The sequence below is a fragment of the Leptidea sinapis genome, chromosome 10, assembly GCF_905404315.1.
Source record: "Leptidea sinapis chromosome 10, ilLepSina1.1, whole genome shotgun sequence".
Taxonomy (NCBI): domain Eukaryota; kingdom Metazoa; phylum Arthropoda; class Insecta; order Lepidoptera; family Pieridae; genus Leptidea; species Leptidea sinapis.
Window position 1 is genome coordinate 11,939,616 of NC_066274.1, and position 14,060 is coordinate 11,953,675.

Consider the following 14,060-nt stretch of genomic DNA (forward strand, 5'->3'; position numbering starts at 1 on the left):
AAGTCTCTTGTAATATAATAATGTTTTTAACATTGATTTTATACAAGTTTAGTTAACAAATATTGATAAAAACGTAAAAAAAATCTTATTTAAGGCCGTGTTGACAAAAAAATATTTCTTAAATTTTCTTTTACTGGTTTCTACTCGGATGTCCTGAGGCAAGCTGTTTAATAAATACGCTTCAGGAGCAGGAGAAAATTAAGACAGCAAGTGGGATCTTGAAGGGTGGCCTGTGGAGGGTGCGCAGTACGAAGGCTGCGGGGCGCTCCACCCCTCAGTCTGCCGGAGGCTGCGGCACTGGAGGCCGCCCGCCCTGTACCGTGAACTTGGACATAACATTATCATTCTGTTTTCATGAAAACAAATTGAATTACAGGCGATGATATTTTGGAAACAACGTCTCTTCAGTAAGCTAAATTATTTTATTATCATATTATTTATTTTATATTAAACTGTATTATTATTATACTTTATTATAATATATATATATATATATATATATATATTTTATTTTATAAAGTTTAATTACAATTAAAAGCTGCATCTAGAAAAGATACAATATTACAGACAGTTAAAAAGCGGCACTCAAGCTTTTACTTGAAGAAATAGATATGAGACAAAATAATTGTTTAAAAGTTTAGAAAAGTCGTCTCAAATAGTTAGGAAATTTTCTTTACACATACTGCTATATAATATATCTATGTTTGTACTGAAAAGTGGCCGCACTTGAGAGCTACGAGAGCTTTCGGGTCACATTTAAGAAAGTTCTGAGTGTGTGCTTATCCTTAAGGAGCTGAAAGCTTAGAGTTATTACGCGAGTCCTGTTATTTTTACTTCACGTGACTTATAAACATTACATAATATTTCTCTATTGTCGACAGGTCATAACAGTGCCAAATAACGAAAATATAGCGATATTAAAAACGTTTTTTGTATTTAAAAGACATTCATGATGTCATTTTACGTAAAGCCCAATAAAAACTCGACGATATATATGATCATAATTACAAACTTAGTTTTAATTATATCGACATGTTTATGCAAATCGAACTCAACACCGAAAGAAGAAAATGTAGAAGTAAATAAATTAATATCATCCAATCTGAGTGAATTTCCATCAATTATACTCTCGAGCACAGAGAGCACGCCGTTATCATCTACAGTGGAGTCGACCAGCGACACTTTGACCACAAAGGAAAGTACTGAAATAACAAAAGCTTACGAAGCTGAGAGCTCGACTGCTGTCGATTCAAAGTCTCGAGGAGGCAATATCGGTACTATTATACAGTATGTGAACAATGCAAGCAGGCAGAAAATAAACTCGACTTTAAGGGCATTTGGCAGTACCCTACATAGTGTTCCTTCGCTGTCTGCTCGCCTAGGGGCTATAGATTGCGATCTACCTCTATTACCCCGGACATCTCGACTCTGGAGAGGAAACGAAACACATGAATTGAATCTACCTATTACGGTAAGATAGTTTCATTATATATTTTAATATTATGTTAATGAAGTAAAACGAATAGCTTGTTATCAAAACAATCAATGATTTATGTTGTTTTTATAGTTCTTTTTATTACTTAATTTGTAATGGTAATTAATTGATAGAGCATGACGTCACAATGAGGTCATAATGTATTTATTTTGTATGTTAGCATCTAACGGGACTCACTATAGCTTTCTATTGGTACTGGGAGCACATATTTACTAGAAGTATTTACCTACCTCCTATTTCAGAACAGCTTTCAACACGTAATCCGTAAGCAACTGTTAATAAATTATGAATTACGTTTTAAAACGCGCTCTGGAATACGTGCTTTTTGCCAGCAGATTCGCAACGTAAAGATGAAAATTGCATTACGCTCTTTAGGATTTTAAGCATTTAAGATTTAGAACATACGGCTCTCCGGTTAAAATGATAAGCTTCTTTGATAATAACTAGTTTAAGTTCTTAATCGTAATTCCGATTCAGTTATTTTATTTCAACATTGAATACACTAAACGTAACTTAAATCAAATCAATCACTTTATTCATGTAGGTCAGGGAAATGACACTTATGAATGTCAAAAAAAAAAATTTTTTATTGATTCTACCGCTACTTTGTTAAGGGTTGAGCTAATGAGTAGTAGTAGCAAGAAACTCAATGCCACTCTTTTAAATCAAGATTTCCATTTTATCGTTTTACAAATCATTTCAATTACCTACAATATAATAGTAAAATGATGCAACAAAACATACTTAAAGGCTGAAAGCGTAACGTTAGTAAATAAAACACAATTACTTTTATTCATTCCTACCACTTTGAATAGACTCAAACAAAATACACATACGTGCAAAACAATACAATGTACCCAGTAAGGATCAAATTAACAATCAAGTGGATAACACCTACCAATGGACCACCGGGATCATCAAGAAAATATTCTTAAAGTAAAATAAAAATAGATTACTGTTATTGTGTTACAAACCCCTAATAGCGTTAATGATGAAATAAAAAATAATAATGAGTAAAAACTTCTTTAGTGGACTATTAAATATATAACTTTATAATTACCTGTTTCAAAAACGTAAGTATGGATTACTATTTAGTAGCAGTAGTAATAGAACAAGATCATTCTTCCTATTTCCGTGAAAATATTATGTTCATCATAATCATATCAGCTATACGTCCACTGCTGGACAAAAGCCTCCTCCAAATATCCATGACGATCGGTCCTGCGCTACCCTCAAATTCTGGCGATCTTGACCATCATCGGTCCATTTTATGGGGAGCCTACCAACACTACATCTTCCGGTACGTGGTCGCCATTCTTTACCGCCCTACCGGCCATCTGGCCGTCAAACTATGCCTGTCCACTGCCACTTCAGTTCTACAATCACTTGGGCTATGTCGCTGACTTTGGTTCTTCTACGGATCTCCTCATTTCTGATTCGATTTCACAGTGAAACTTCGAGCAAACCCCTCTCCATTGCCCTCTGAGCGACCATGAGCTTTCTCATCAGGCCTATAGTTAGCGAACACGTCTGCGTATCGTAAGTCATCATGAAAAATATAGCTTTTATCAAAACAGGACATCGTCGTTGAGTTATGATACAATCTTTGATACAATGGAACTCCAACTATTAAAAATATGTGTGAATTCTCATCACAGATAGTTAGGAACAAACAATAAAATATTTGGAGAGATTATTTCGTTCGGTCGTAAGTTTGCTCGTGACGGCAGTGAGGGAAACTGCGAGGTCAAACACATAAAATATATAAATCGTATTGCGTTACGGAACATAGATGAAAAAAGCTTTTTGTTAACCGTAGTTTGACACGCGTTATTATTATGTAACTTGGTTTGCCGAGCGTTTCCAATGTTCAAATATTTTGATTAGATTTTAGATGATTGTTGGTTTACTTATTTATTTTTGCTTGGATTGGCGAGGGATGTCATTGTTAATATAGTTTTTATTTATTTATTTACACACAACAACATACTATTCAATATTTTTTTTCGCTTTGTTGTCGTTTCCACCAGATTCCGAGAAATTGAAACGGGAGCTATAGTATAGTTTGATTTTTCAAAATTAACATATCTGTATGTTTTTTTTCATTTATTTTTAGAATATTATTACAAATAATAGAAGTTTAAGTATTAAGTTCCCGTTTTGGTGGCTAATTTCAATTGAAATAAAACCTGTTTTGCATGAGATTTCAGAATAAAGAACATGAAATTCTAGATTTAAAATATGTGAGAGATATGTGAGATTTACCAACCAAAGAGGATGTAAATACTACGTAATATGAGGCGGGAATGGCTAAGTAAAAATTGAAATTTAATTTAAACAACTCATTTGACATAAGTTTGAAATAGTAGTACAGTATGGCGATTGGCGACGAAGTACAATCCGACTAAGTTTGAAAGTGAATAGTTGCTAAAACGTAGTGGATTTCGGCTATCTCGGTTTTATACAAAATAACAGCCATCATCTGTTAATCTATCAATGGCTGCACGTTTCATACAAACGAGTGAATCAGTTTTTTCCTTAGAGAGCTAGTTTCGCTAGGCTGATGTAGGCAGACATGTTCGTCAACTATTAGGGTTATTATTGCTAATTACCACATTGGATTGTTTGACTTTCATATGTTTTTTCATTGGGATTTAAATATATATATATATATTGAAAAGTAGAGTAATTGTTAAAAGCGAGCTAAAGCGTGGAACTTACACAGTAGATACAGCTTGCAATATCATTTCTAATATGGCGAACCCCAGCTCTGGCTGGTGCTCGAATTATCGGAAATGCCCTGTGAACGGCTGGATCATCTGGCGTAGAGAAGTATCACTGGGAGTGTTCCGAAGAATCCATAAATTTGGATATAATCCCCGCCACCTGGATGAGTGGCGTTCCTTACAGTGCGCTTAACTAGGAAGATTACAGAACTCTTAAAACAATATAAAATCTCAATTGGCCAATGTTTTATAAAATATTTTATCTACACCCATGCTTTAAATCCTCTATTAAATATTCTGAAACAGTTAGCTTATTGCCAACATTAAAACACCCAATGTTCTAATAACCATCCAAACGAGTGTTGTAATTTTGTACTGAATTTCATAACAACACTTCTAATTTTTTTTTCGATCCCTTCGTGCTCAAAGAGTTTTAATAGACAGCCACATTTTTATTGCTCGATGCGTGGTATCTATATGAATTTCAAAAAGAGAACATTTTCGTTTACGCGCGTTCCACACTACCAGAACATCGCGCGCCGTAAAAAAATTTAGGTTATTCGAATCCCCGCCATTTTTCTTACATATTTTTATTGTTTTGTTTACAAAAAATGAGCGATTCATTTTAGACGCTGCAAAAGAACATAATATTCAATTGAATTTTAATTATTGCTCTACACAAAATTTAAATTACTACTAAAATAAATAATTCTTTCATTAATACTTAGTATATTTGTATATAATCAGTATTGGATGATATTAGGTTACTACTAGGACTGGTGTTTTAATGTAAGCAGTAAGCTAACTGTTTCAGAATCTTTAAGACGATTCATATTCTGGGTGTTGATAAAGTCTTGTATGCAACTGTTAAATCACTCATGTGATACTATTATCACACTCGGCTTCGCCTCGTGAGATAAATCCACATTCGTGTTTTAATACCCCTTATTACACAACAGTTGCATAAATAACTATAACCTTGATAGTGAGTGATGTAAAGTACTATGGATTTTATGAAATACAAAATATATAAACAAATAATCATAATAATATATACCTAAGTTTCCATCTACCTGGAATCGAAACCGGGACCCAGCTCAGTAGTAACTAGTCAGGGTCTTAGTGACTTAACTAACCACTGGGCAAAGAGGGTCATCAAATAAATAAATTATAATAAATAAACTATATCCAATTAGGCTTAAACTAAGCACTTTTGAATCGTCACTACAAATATTTCTTTTAAATCACTGAATTTACCATATGTTCGTAGAAATATGAGCTCGTGAGAGGAACATACAAGAAACTCAACTGCCACTGTTTTCAATCAAATAGAGTATTTTACGATGGCTGTAATATATATATAAACAATTCGTTTGTAAGGTGCCGCATCCAATATATGAGTCATGTTTAAATAAAATACATTATTTCATAAAAAGTAATAAAGAATTGACTGTATAAATGTAAAAATTTAAATTATCGTATATTGGATGCATCAATCTTTCAGAACTTGAATTTTTTTTTGTGTAAGGATGCATTGTGAACTCGTAATAATTGCATCCAAGAAATACAGTGATTTATTAACAATAACAGGTCGACATGGCACCACAAGCAGCACCCGTTCACGAGTTGACGCATGGAACAGCCATCGTTCCCTTTGCACACATTTGAGGGAAAGAGACGACCCGGCACACGACGCCACCGCAAGCAATGTCATTCAGTATGTCGAACCATGTTAAAGCATACGCATTATAACTAAAAATTAGATATTAATGCTTACAAGGCAAGGTAATTAATAATTTTTAATTTGCGGTGTGGATATCGGAGGAGTGCACGGGAGGGCGTGGAGGGCGCAGTGACGAGGAGTGCCCTCAGGTCAGCGTGTCATGGGAGGCAAGTGCTGACATACAAAGCGGGGACATCCTTATCGTCCGGATCTCTGACTCTCTGCTCCTCGACACGACCAGCCGTGAGGGCAACAACGAATCCATTGACACGAACTCAACACACACCGAAAGGTAAGTTATATTCTGCTTGATCAGGGGCGTGCACATCATATAGGCCAGTGGTCGTCAAAGTGCGGCTTCTGACTAATGGCTCTTTGTCTCCTTAAAAACGGCTCGGCACGAATATCCACGGAAGGCGCAAGAATATTTTCATTTAAAAAATACTTGGAAGTAATTATCTTATTTTGATAAATTAAAATTCGCACAAACCTAAACGCATTGATCACTTAATAATTGTTTATTAAGTATGAAATTTAGTTTTATTTAGTGTAATATAATGTATAAATATAAGTTTACTAAACAAGCAGATTTGGCTCCCAATTTATTTTTTGTAATGTTCATATTTGGCTGTTTGGGTAATAAGTTTGCCGACCACTGACATAGGCAATTAGGCAGTGCCTACCTCGTTATGAACCTAACGAAATATAGCACTAGTTTTAAAGTTAATTTAGTTTTATTCGGTTCCGTTATTTTATAATCAAACTCTTATTTAACACTCATTCATAAAAAATTTCCTTACGCTAGACACCTACGGTAAGCAATATTTTCATAAAATGTATAAAAGACATTTATTTTCTCAAAATTGATTCCTTTAGAATTCTTTTTGATGTCATTTCTAATATGCTAGACACTACTGCCGCTTCGGTAACAAATGGCGCTCTGACAGAGAAGAAGCGGTCCAAGAAACTCTCCCAGCATTTTTTTTGCGCTCTTTTTAATCAAATATACAATATTGTATTGTCATTGCTATTGCTATATAATAATCATATTCTAGTCCCCGGCTGTCAGATCACTTAGATATTCAGCTGTGGAGTAGTAGGATTTATGACAGAGCCATTTTTTAATAAAACAATTAAATTTATGTATAGATAATGCCTGAACAGTGCATCGGCTTGTTAAAGCAGAGGACGTGCCCTACGTGGAACCTTTGAGGATCTTACGCCTTTTAAAAGTAATAGGTCTCACGGATATAATTTAAATCTCGGCACAATAACACGTTTCCTAGTTAGTAGCCTCGATTCTCCTCCTTATCGTTTGAGTTGAGGGTAGGATGCAATGCAGAGCAGCTCGAATTGTCGGGGACCCAGTGCTCTGCGAACGGCTGGATCACTTAGCGTTGCGTAGAGACGTCGCTTCATTGTTTTTCTTCTACCGCATTTATCACGGGGAGTGTTCCGAAGAGCTGTTTAACCTGATTCCTGCCGCCGAATTCCATTTTCGTACGATACGCCACAAGTTAGGATATCATCCCCACCATCTGGATGTGTGGCGGTCCTCCACAGTGCGGTTTTCAAGGAGCTTTCTTCCTCGTACTACTAAGCTGTGGAATGAGCTTCCTTGTGCGGTGTTTCCGGGACGATACGACATGGGTACCTTCAAAAAAAGCGCGTAAACCTTCCTTAAAGGCCGGCAACGCTCTTGTGATTCCTCTGGTGTTGCAAGAGAATGTGGCGGTGATCACTTAACACCAGGTGACCCGTACGCTCGTTTGTCCTCCTATTCCATAAGAAAATAGGCGCTCTAGCGCAAGCAGGGGGCGTAATAGATCCTAGGATTTAAGTGCATTTTAATCCCCAAATCAGAATAATAATAATAATAATAATAATAATAATAATAATAATAATAATGCCTGAACAGTGGCTGGGAATTTATTATTAAAGTGTATACAGCCTACCTTAAAGCTATTATGTATCTTATGAAGCCTAAACTATGACTAGTTAGATTCACAATGCCTACCTTACCAGAAAGCCATTGGACGCCCCTGTTTGTCCTATAATTATCCAGTGTTCACCGGTCCGCTCGATCGCGCCAGACATAGTTAATGAAGCATGGTTTCTAACAGGCTTGTTTTGTAGGACACACCAGGCGGTGAGCCAGCCAGCCGTGTACCAGGTCACCAGACTGGGACACGAGCACTGCGACCTCTCCGACGGAATGTTACTGGACATCAGCCCGCTCGATGAACGAGCCTCCAAGATATTCACGTTGTATGATAAAGATCTAACCGAAGGTGTTAACTTATTGATAGGTAAGGTCAAAACAAATTCAACAAAATATTTAGATAGGGTTTGGTGAAAGACCACATTACAGTAGAGACTATTTTGTATGGAACATTCATATCTTCTTATATATAAAATTCTCGTGTCCCGGTGTTTGTTACCAAACTCCTCCTAAACGGCTTAACCATTTTTTTTTTTTAAATTTGTGTGTATAATAATAATAAATGATGATGGTCACCTTAATAGTTTTTTTTTATTTAAAATTCAGCATTAAAAATACATACAAATTCAAATTTTCGCCCATCTACGATCAACACCTATTTTTGTATCGCGATTTTAATATTATTCTATTCCATCCACAGATACGCAATAGGGTTGCAAGATGACAATCGAATTCAATAATTATTGTAGTACGATAAATTTTATGTACGATATATTTGGTAGGTCTAAGAATAGTTCGTCGTCTATTCTTTACACCCCAAAAATATTAATTATTGAAATTTTTTATTAATTTATATGACAGCAAGTCAGTAAGTAAATATATATAAATAATAAGGTCAGCTAGGAAATATAAATAAAATATATATAAATCCAGTGTCCTGATGTTTGTCCGGGATGGACTCCTAAACTAATGAACGGATTTTAATTACGGGATTACTTCATGGAGTGCAGTTTAGTCTAACTTGAGAGAGAGGATAGTTTTTTATTTCGATTTGGGACCAATAATTATTTTTATTTAAATATTTGTTTTCTATGGACATATTGGTTTGACAGTTCTGCTGTGAAACAATTTCATTACAACAACAGGAAGCATATTTTACGAAATAGTTCTCGATATTATGAAATATTTTTGACAAATTAATAAGAATTAATAATGTATTTATTATGTACAGAACAACGTCTGTCAGGTCAGCTAGAAGTAATGTATAATTATTATTACTAGTTGACCCAGCAAACGTTGTATTGTCGATATTAAAATCGCGATACAAAAGTAACTGTTGATCGTAGATGGGTGAAAATTTGAAATTGTATGTATTTTTAATGCTGACTCATAATCAAACAAATTTAAAAAAAATACCGACCTTACCCGAACCACCGTTACATAGCCAATCGTGACAGCTCAGGCTCATTTAATACAACATAAAGTGCTCAGCGGGCCTAAGGACTCCAAAGTCCAAACTTAAAGTTTTGTTAATATTAAAATATTATTTTATCCATAGTTCTGATTCGCGTATAAGACGTCATTGACGGTTGGCCGTAACGGTGGAAAAAGAATTAATTTAAAATTTTAATTTTATTAATATCAATGATAGAATTATGAAATCTAACATGTTTCATTATAACAGTGGTGTGTTGGTACTTAGACAACTCTATAACATTAACATATTTTGCATGTCAATTGACAAAACATATTGGATTATGTTAACATCTTAAATACAATGTTTCTTGCTAATAAAATTTCATTTCAATTGAGAAACTTAAATAACGCGAATGAGATCAAGAATAAGTCAGATCAGAAAGTGAAGGAAGAGACAATCGGTTCTCAGCCTAATATTTAATTAAAAGTAAAATATTGGTCGCAACCTTAATTTCTGAAGGTCGTGTCCGTAATTCAAAGTTATTGTAATGGCCACTAATGCCTTCCACTCCTTTCGGTCCTCGGCTTTACTTATTGCGGTCGTAAGTGGTGGGCTAGTGAGTGTCTTGATCTGGTCCGACCAGCGGCTGGATGATTGTCCTCATGGTCTCAAGCCCTCCACCTTGCCTATGTCTATCAGTTTGTCTAAATTACCGCAATGTGGCCAAAATAGATAGATATCATCCACACCATCTGGATGTGTGGCGGACCTCCACAGTGCGGTTTTCAAGGAGCTTTCTTCCACGTACTACAAAGCTGTGGAATGGACTTCCTTGTGTACGGTGTTTCCGGGACGATATGACATGGGTGCCAAAAAAATCGCGTACACCTTCCTTAAAGGCGGGCGGCGAACCGTAAACTCGTATATCCTTCTTTTCCATAAAATAAAATACCCGAAGATCTTTTGACAGCACATTGTGGAGAATCTAGTACCAATGCAAAGCTGCTCCAGGATAAACTTGTTAGTTCTCTTAGCAGTCCACTCTTCTCCTCTTTTTCTTCCAATCTTTTTCCTCTCTACCGCTCTGCCAAAATGACACTTCGCGTTTCGCTGAACGATTTTGGTCACACTTATACAGCTCTGCTTCTATCAGCCGCGTACGGCGTCGTAAGAATGAGAATAATAACTTTAAATCACGTCTGCACTCTTTAATCTTTGCGTGCATAATGATTACGTCAAATCAATGCAGGAACAATACAGGTCGCAACTTGTCGACAAGGAGTCGCGAACCATCCCTGTAAAGAGCTGTTCCGCCGCATGCGACGGCGAACAGGGCTGTACGCGGCAGAACGCTCTCTATAGCATTCGCATAAATAAAACACATTTATCCTCATCTTATGCTGGTTTGCCGTGAAAGCAGAATGGACGCGGAAAGCTGAATCGACGCGTACACGCCTCCATACAAAATTGTTGTTTTCTATGGACAAAAGCTGAAAAGAGCTGAATAAGTGCGCGTAGTCCCTTAGTGTAAATTTTTCTTTTTTTCACATTTACCACCAATTCGAAAATGGTTTAGCATTATAACAGTTTAGTATAGTGAAAGTATTATTTAGAAATAAACAACTACAAGAGATGATTACTATATAATATTAAACAATGATATCGCCGGAAGGTCTCACACCTCACAGCTGTATCTATGATTCAATTCTTGTTTCTTTTTGGTAGACGGTAGCTTCGTCCATTGCATTGCAATTATAAAAATATGTGCAATAGATTGAACTGATTTAAATAACAAGTAATGATCAGATTAGCTAATAAATTATTCAAAACGTCAAATCTGAATATCACGGACTTATTAAAATTTATTTCAGATAATTAATTTAAATCACTTGATCCAAATTATTTGGCTAGATCTCTTAGCATGCATAGAGACGTCTATTCTTGGTGTGTATCTTTTTTTTATGGAAAAAGGAGACAAACGATCGTACGGGTCACCTGGTGTTAAGTGATCACTTGATGATTGCAGCCCATATCTCTTGTAACACCAGAGGAATCACAGGAGCGTTGCCGGCTTTTAAGGAAGGTGTATGCGCTGTTTTTGAAGGTACCCATGTCGTATCGTCCGGGAAACACGTGGAAGAAAGTTCTTTGAAAATCGGAATGTGGTGGAACGTTCCTTAAAGGTGATCACTTAACGCTCGATTGTCGTCTCTTCCAAAAAAAAAATATATCGCAATGATTATCCCAAAGCGAAATTAGTTAAGTTTTTAGGGTTACGTACCTCAAAAGGAAAATACCGGAACCCTTAAACTGTGTTTTATACTACAAGAATAGGGAAAAGTCCGAAATCATCCTATATATTTGTTACTAGCTGAAAGGACAGACGTTGTTCTGTTCATATTAAAAAAAAACTCTTGCAGGTGGAATTTCGTAAAATCCGTTCTTAGCTGACCTCTACTCGGCGAAAGGAATATTCCTACCAAATTCCATTTAACTATTATTATTATTTATTAACTATTGAGGATGTATAGTTTTCAATTTTTGACGAAGAATTAAAAAAAAAAACATCTTCCATTTTTATAAGTATAATAAGAACCCTTGAGTCCGACTCGCATTTGTATGGTTTTTCTTTATTTTAGCCAATAATATTAGAAATCAAAATTTTATAAACGATGCGGGTCTCGAAACCGCGACCTCTCGCGTTCCGTGCAAGCGCTTTCCCAACTGAGCCAACCGTTTGAGTGACTCATCGTTGATATAATCTTGTATGCTTTGTTCAACTCTCAGGTTGTGGCTTCATCAACAGGATCTAATTTACAGTTGATAACCTGCTCAACCCCAATATTTGCATATTAGGAAATTGACTTGATATGTCGCTCTTGCAAATCTAAACAATTAGTTTTAATTGTGTAATAAACCCCAGAAGTAAAGGCTATCACTTTAAAACACAACAAATTGTTAAGCTGATATATAATACATTAAAATGGGACACTATTTAAGTAAGTCGTATACTTGTTTGTAGATATAATGTTGTTACGAAAGTTAAAACTTGTGTGACATGATAGCTTAAGTAGTAAAAGCGAACATTACGGTCCAGTATAAGGAAATGGTGTTGATGTGGGTCGTCAACCATTGTTATCACACCATAATGACACTTTATTGTACATTTCGGTGCTACATAAGTATATTTATACCTTTTGATAAAACTGAATATGCAGTAGTCATAACTTTCTTGTAGCAATAAACATTTTACAGTTGTCTCCGAGAAGTGGGGGTCGCAGTGCATCCGTCTGAAAGTGACGGTCAAATCTGATAACTGCGGAGAATCTCAAGATTGTTCCGGGAATGGAGTTTGCTACACAAATGTTTCTATGGTAAACGAGATACCATCACCATTCTGTAAGATACTTGTTAACCTGCTATGTTGTGTGAATTGTATATAATAAATTATTATTATAGGAGGGCTACGAATGTCAATGCTGCAAGGGATATATGGGCCCTCGTTGTGACGAGAGGGACGCTTGCAATCCATCACCCTGCTTGAACAATGGCATATGTGTCGACCTCACACAGCCTCTCAATGGAGCCAACTACCACTGTCTGTGTCCGTATGGTATGAAGTAAACCTCTCATATCCTTACTAATAAGTTTGCTTGTAGGATTTTGGTGAAATTTGGTACAGCGATAGCCTACTTGGGAAAAGACTTAGGCTACATTTTATCACAGAAAAATCCGAATTTGTGAAAATCTGAAATTCACGTGGATGAGCTATAACTATACCAATAGTAGGTTTAGTTTGCCATAACAATCTTCTTCGAATTAATATTCATATAATATGTTGGGAACGGGAGCGAAAACGGGAACCGCAACTAGAACAAGACATGAGATGATCTTCAATTCCAAACTTGGTTATTATTTTTAAAAACCCTGTATCTACGCGGATGAAATCGCGGGCATCAGCAATATACTAAACAATGTTAAGCAAATTAGTAGAGCCTCAAGATAAGTAAAAAAGACACAAACACGCACACACTTACACACAAACACACACATAGAGATATCCTGTTCCTATACTACTTTTTGTTATAAATATATTTTGTATAGATTTAAACTTTGAATCTTAAATTTGTAGTACAGATTACAGTTAAGATTTATTGATATGGAAGACACAGGTGTCCCTCAGTTAATAGAAGGTCAAATCCACTACTATGTTTGTACCATTTGTTACTAAAATAAAGATTTTTGAATTTTCAATACAATGTTGCAGTTGATGTTACATAAGATAAGAATAAGTAATAAATTCGTTCGCGTGCCCAGTCTGAGCAGGACTAAAAATAAATAATGCTTTTTGGCCAATTAAACTGTACAATGACGTAATGGCGAACCTTATGCGGGCCGTGTTGCGTAACGACGCCGCTTTGCGGTGTAAAAGGTATTCAAATACAGATAGCAGACATTTTCAGCGATGGAACATTTACGAATTAAAAAATATGTACCGTTGTCCGATTAATTTTATTTTATATTGCCTAATTCCGTTTTTCTGCTGACCTTATCTCAAAATATATAATGCGCTCACGATCGAGTTAAGGTGGGAAGTGGGGTCCTTGTGAAACTTATAACGAAATTTCATTTTCATTTCTCATACTCGGAAAGTAATGTTGTTTTGATCTGATTATTGGGTGGAAAATGCTGCTTCCCTCCATAGAGAGGGAAAAACTCATACAAATTACTTCCCACCCAGAGGCCGGAATAAACTT

The 14,060-nt window shown here is 35.8% G+C and overlaps 1 protein-coding gene across 1 annotated transcript in view; it reads left to right on the plus strand.

The window, feature by feature from the left end:
• The first annotated feature begins 287 nt into the window (after positions 1-287).
• LOC126966387 (delta and Notch-like epidermal growth factor-related receptor) overlaps positions 288-14,060 on the plus strand; it is a 44,249-nt gene continuing 30,476 nt past the window's right edge. The window contains exons 1-6 of the mRNA XM_050810383.1: positions 288-407; positions 882-1,471; positions 6,046-6,236; positions 8,081-8,253; positions 12,559-12,677; positions 12,763-12,916. Of these exons, the coding sequence (XP_050666340.1) occupies positions 950-1,471; positions 6,046-6,236; positions 8,081-8,253; positions 12,559-12,677; positions 12,763-12,916 (1,159 nt within the window). The 5' untranslated portion in view covers positions 288-407; positions 882-949. The remainder of the gene's footprint in view (positions 408-881; positions 1,472-6,045; positions 6,237-8,080; positions 8,254-12,558; positions 12,678-12,762; positions 12,917-14,060) is intronic.